Raw genomic sequence first — 5,489 nt, 5'->3', positions numbered from 1 at the left:
AGCTATGCATAATCTTTAACAAATAAATAAAAGGCATTCATTTTCTGCAAACTCCAGACATAATCAGTGAGAGCTCCCTAAAACCATTTCCCAGCTATCAACAAAATTACAAGGCAGTGATTGAATGAATAAATTGGCCTGTGCTTGTATCAAGGAAAACAGGGCTGCGCTAAATTGAATTTGATAGAATTTAACAAGTAATGAGAGTATAACACCACATTTTTCCCTTGACCACACACAGTAGAGGAAAACTAGAATACCGATATCAGAAAATAAAAGAAATTTATACCTGGAGTCCAAAATTGCTAGCATTGCAATGGTGGATTCCTTCTTCTACAGAATTGATCCTAAGAACTGGCAGAACTGGTCCAAATGGTTCTTCCCATGCAATCCTCATATCAGGCCTTACATTATCTAACAACAAAGGCCAGATAAGGTTGCCCTCTCTTTTGTACTCTTGGCAAAATGTAGCTCCTTTTTCTTTAGCATCCTTAACCAATCCTTCAATGTAATTGGCAGATGACTCTGACACCACTGGAGTGATATCACAGTCATCCTCAGGTGGCCCAACAGTCAATTTTGCCACTTTAGCCTTCACTTTCTCAACCAAGGAATCAGCCACAGATTCCATCACCAAGACAACCTTAACAGCTGTGCATCTTTGGCCACTGTCATAGATATTGGTAGAATAGAATCATTTAAAAAGTATGTCTTATCAGCCAAAATTAGAAAATGTAGCAGAAACAATTAGGCTCAATGTATTACAGAGAAGTAGATCATGAGACGTGGTTTCATAATGCTTCTATCCACCTTTTATTTAAATACAATAAACATCGAAAACTATGTTGAGAACAATTTCCATATGCCATTAAAATGGAGGAGAATGGCATCCTTCAGAGATAGTTGTCAACACTGACTCTGTAAGACATAAGCCCAATCCATGCAAGCCACATTCATCTCACATTATGTATTAGATTGAATATTTTAATAATAGTTAGCAACATTATGATAAAACCTCATTTGCTAGTTGTTTCTGACTATATTTTCAGCTAAAACAAATGGAAAATAATGAAGTTGGAGGAGCAAATAATGTTGTCAAATCAGAACTTGGTCTGATGTTTGATGCACATTATAAAATGAATGATGCATTTATAGCCACCTTATATCTGAAAATGACTTCCTGCAGACATTGGTAAATAAGTTTTCCTTTGTTATTGACAACATAGATTGTAGCTTGAAAAAAATTCACTCCTTTTGTGCTTAATTAAGAAGAGCAATTGGAATTTCATAGAAACAGTCCCCAACTCTTCTTTTCTCTTGCCAAATGCAACACTAAAAAGTACAAAGTACGGACATTTATGGAAAATCCTTTCACCTGTAAGAAAAGCCCCCCTTTATTATGTTTGCTGCTACCAAATCTAGGTCAGCATCCTCAAGTACAATGCAGGCATCCTTTCCTCCCAATTCCATCTGAAGAGGAATCATGCCTGCCTTTTTTGAAATTGCAATTCCTGTGTCTCCACCAGTGAAGCTGAGCAAAGCAACAAAGCAAGTTAGGGATGACCGATTATAAACCATACAAGGGAAGGGGAGATCTATTTAGTATGATAGAAAATGAACTGGATTTACCTTATGCAGTTCACCCCAGGATGCATAGTAAGGAAGTCTCCAATCTCAGAGCCTTTCCCAGTGACACAGTTTATAAGACCCTTGGGAAAACCAGCCAAGTGAAAGCAATGCACCAAATGGAGAGCAGAAACAGCACCCTGAAAGGAAGTTGAGGATGAGATTAAGAGACTGAAACAATTCAGAAGGGTTATAATGTTCAAGAAGCATCCCTGGGAATGTTGGATCCTCATACATAAGTGTAAATATTCCTCTGTTTTCAGCAAAGTAAACCATCTAATTTCGAATGATTTACTTCACGTTACAGACAGGATCACTTTTTGATCTTAGTTTTTACTCATTTTTGGCCATGACTTCAGTCTTTGGCACAGAATCCCTTTGAAGGATGGAGATTTCCTCCTTCAAATGCTGTGGATAAATTTACTTTTTCTAGATCTCTTCATTCAGTTTCAGTAATGAGGGTTGGAGGTGGATGTATGGAGATTATATACACTATTATGATGAGCAATTGGCAACATAACTCATAATTTTATTCATAGGGCAAAGTACCTGAGTTGGAGGCTTGAGCACAATGGAGTTTCCAGCTATCAGTGCAGGAGCAATCTTTGACACAGCAAGGTTGACAGGATAGTTAAATGGGGGAATGGCTAAAACCACCCCAAGTGGAATCTGCAACACAATGCAAACATAATATGTAAACAAAGTCCAAACTCCAAAATCACAAGGATGTATACATACATATATAAAATATACGTTATGTGTGTGCATCTGTTACTGTTTGGTCTATATTCATAAAACTAAACAGGATTTGCCAAGCAGCTAGCTCACAGATCTGCTAGCTGATGTAGAAGATACACCATTAGGTTGATGGTTAACACTTTCAGTTGTTCAGTACTTTTTATTTCATATCCTCGCTTACCATCCCCCCGTGGAGCAAAAAATAATTTTCTAGATAAAATTTTAATCTGTTATCATTCCCATATGCACCTCATATTTGCAATATTCTATCTTCAATGAATAGATGACTTGGAACCTCAGGGCAAGACATGTTTCTGGTTCTTATAGTTTTGCATTTTCACATTTATGAGAAAAATATGTCCTTAATGTAAACCATAACCTTCTCCATTAGACTGTCATGGCCAATTTACTGTCTGCTGCATCATATGTAGGACCTTTATGGTACCCTGTATTTAAGATCTCATTAGCATTTTGTTTCTCCAAGTTCTTTTTTTCCTTTTCATTTTTTCTAAGTAAATTTTGATTTCAAGGAGGAGGGCAAAAAGGAGATTAAAAATAGTGACCAGCCAATTGTACTACCTCTTGTGGTTTCCAAAGTTACCTATAGATAATGAAAAAAAATAAAAAAAATAAATAAAAAAATAAAATTTTAGATAAGAATAGCCTGGAGAATATAAGAGTAGAATTTTCTTTTTCTTTTTTCCTTGTCTTCCTAGCTATCAAATCAACCATAAATGAAATTGGCAGACTACTATACAGAAAAAATTGAATGAATTAGGTGCTTTCTTGTGCAGTACTATGGGCAGACTACTATACCAGCGGTTTGTTAGGCCGCTGGTGCAGGTTTGACCTGGTAAAAATGATGATACCATATTGTAGAATTGTTGACAATATCACCAACAAAGTAAACTAAAGAGAGGGTATGAAAAAAATCTGTAACATATTATAGTTTTAAAAGATTGGGTTTTAGGTGAAATTGTATTAAAAGATTGCCTTCTACCTGCCCATATCTTATCTCCAATGTCATCAAATGGGACAAAAAAACGTCACCAATAAATAACAATGGCATGAAACTTAACAATCTTTATAAATGCAAGGGTGTATGCCTATAATACCATCACCAGAGCAGTCTGTAAATTCCATATTGTGGGCTTATCATCGTAGGATACACAGGAATCAACATGTGTAGGGTGAATTTTGACCTTACATGTAGTTAGCTTTTCATTTCCTGACATGCTCAGAAGCTCTACCAGATTTTGAAAACCGTGACAATTTTTTTTTTTTTTTTTAACTTACATCAGTAAACCAATTTAGTACCACCAGATTATCTATTTTCTGAGCCCATCATCTCATCTGACTACCGGGGCTAGGTGACCAAGTCTGAACAAAATTCCTTACTCCCGCATATCTCACTCTCATAATTTAAATTTATTATTTGGTAAGAAAAAGTAACAATGCTACAAACACAACAAATTTCATAGTTGTTTTCACAACTTGTTGAGGTGGTTGACTATAATTAATGGAACATCGCTTTTGCATGGACCACGGCTGACACTACTTTTAGTGTACAACAATCACAAGAAGTTGTGAAATTTATTGTAAGGCAAATAAGAAATTTCATAAGTAAGAATGGAAAATTTTACCTTAGAAGTGAGGCAGTACTTGGTTCTCTCATTTCCAGGGAAACTATCAGAGACCAAGAACTTTCCCTCCCCCAGAATCCTAACCCCTTCTTCAGCAGTGTAAGAAACCAGGTCCCCAGACCTCACAACCTTCATCAAATCCAAAAATTCACATCAATTACCTTCATAGTGATACCACAAAAACATGAAAATCAGAACAATATTGATACCTCAGTTACTGAATCTTTAGCTGGCTTTGCGATTTCTTTTACAAGGCATTCAGCAATTGGGGCTTTATGCTCTTTGAGGATAGCAGCTGCCTTGTGAAGGAGTTCTGCTCTCTTCCAAAGTGGAGTCTTTGCCCATGATTTCTGTGCAGTTTTTGCCAAATCCATGACCTTATTTACCTCTTCTTGTGAACAGGCTGTAGCAAAACCATAAAGTAGTTTGGTTACTATAAAAATTTGATCACAGAGTTTCATTATTTGCAAAAAAGAAAACAAATCCTCCATTCAACTGAGTTGAACTCACAATTTACTCTGTTTCAGAAGGGAGTATAACATTTCTTTGAAGAAACCAGTTATTTCAAATCAAAATATGGTCAAGGTTATTGAGATTCACAATTCTAAAATTAAAACAAATTAATGTCATCAACTTAGTTATCACTTGGTATATGTCACATAATTCTAAGTTTTTAGTTCAAACAAAGAGCTAGCTGGCTAGCACATGAACAAAAACCAATTTTTCAAGTCTAAAAAGAAAGATGATCATAATTGGGTCACCTTGAACCTTGTACTGAGTCTTTCTTGTAGTTGGGTTGATGATAGCAACAGTTTTCCCAGAAGTTGACTTCTTCCATTCCCCATCCGCATAGTACTTGTACACATGCTCTCCATCCAAAATCTCTGCAAACAACCCAGTCCCAGCCATAGTTTTAGTTTGTGAACAAAGAAAAGAAGCAACTTCACCAACACCCTTTTAGAGATTCCACTCCCTTGAGAGTCGGAGAAGAGTGTAAGAATTTAAGAAGTGAAGGTGAGAGGAGTGAGGAGTGTCTGGTGAGGTTTAAATTTGGTTATGGTTTGGTGGGTAATGTAATGTAATCTATCTATATATAAGAAGAAGGTGAGCCACGCTTTGCTCTGTTCCATCAACTAGGGACCAAACATAGCTGTGTTGTTAGTTAGGTGGTTCAAAGCGTGCCAAATAAGCGGTAATTACCTTCTTCTTCTTCTTCTATTTTTGAGAAAAAATATTTTTTATCATGTTACACGCAATTATAACACCTAACAATTAACTTTTTGTTAATCTTATAATAGTTTGTCACGTGTATATTTTTGTTTTCACAATTTCATAATTCATACATCCATTTTCTAATATGTTTGATTCTCAAAAAAAAAAATTCTAATAGTTCTTCTCAAAAAAAAAAAAAATATATATATATATATTCTAATGTTTTTTTTTTATTTAACTTAAATTATATTCTTTATTTGAATCTTCAAT

At 35.4% G+C, this 5,489-nt stretch overlaps 1 protein-coding gene across 1 annotated transcript; it reads right to left on the bottom strand.

Moving 5' to 3' along the window:
• Window positions 1-267: 267 nt before the first annotated feature.
• LOC115986714 (NADP-dependent glyceraldehyde-3-phosphate dehydrogenase-like) lies at window positions 268-5,115 on the bottom strand. Its single transcript, XM_031109973.1, has 7 exons — window positions 4,769-5,115; window positions 4,217-4,410; window positions 4,008-4,136; window positions 2,176-2,295; window positions 1,630-1,766; window positions 1,376-1,531; window positions 268-668 (listed from the first exon to the last, which is right to left on the bottom strand). The coding sequence occupies exons 1-7, from the start codon at window positions 4,914-4,916 to the stop codon at window positions 284-286; spliced, it is 1,269 nt and encodes a 422-aa protein (XP_030965833.1). The 5' UTR covers window positions 4,917-5,115; the 3' UTR covers window positions 268-283.
• Window positions 5,116-5,489: the final 374 nt, after the last annotated feature.

Source organism: Quercus lobata, chromosome 4, assembly GCF_001633185.2.
Source record: "Quercus lobata isolate SW786 chromosome 4, ValleyOak3.0 Primary Assembly, whole genome shotgun sequence".
In the NCBI taxonomy this organism is placed as follows: domain Eukaryota; kingdom Viridiplantae; phylum Streptophyta; class Magnoliopsida; order Fagales; family Fagaceae; genus Quercus; species Quercus lobata.
Note: the sequence above shows the minus strand (reverse complement) of the source record. Positions and strands in the feature narration are given on the sequence as shown.

Coding starts and splice junctions, on each gene's coding strand:
- LOC115986714 (XM_031109973.1), bottom strand. CDS start 4,916: ATGGCTGGGACTGGGTTGTTTGCAGAGATTTTGGATGGAGAGCATGTG. Junction 4,411..4,768: donor GACTCAGTACAAGGTTCAAG/GTGACCCAATTA, acceptor GTTTTGCTACAG/CCTGTTCACAAGAAGAGGTA. Junction 1,532..1,629: donor CCTGGGGTGAACTGCATAAG/GTAAATCCAGTT, acceptor TGCTTTGCTCAG/CTTCACTGGTGGAGACACAG.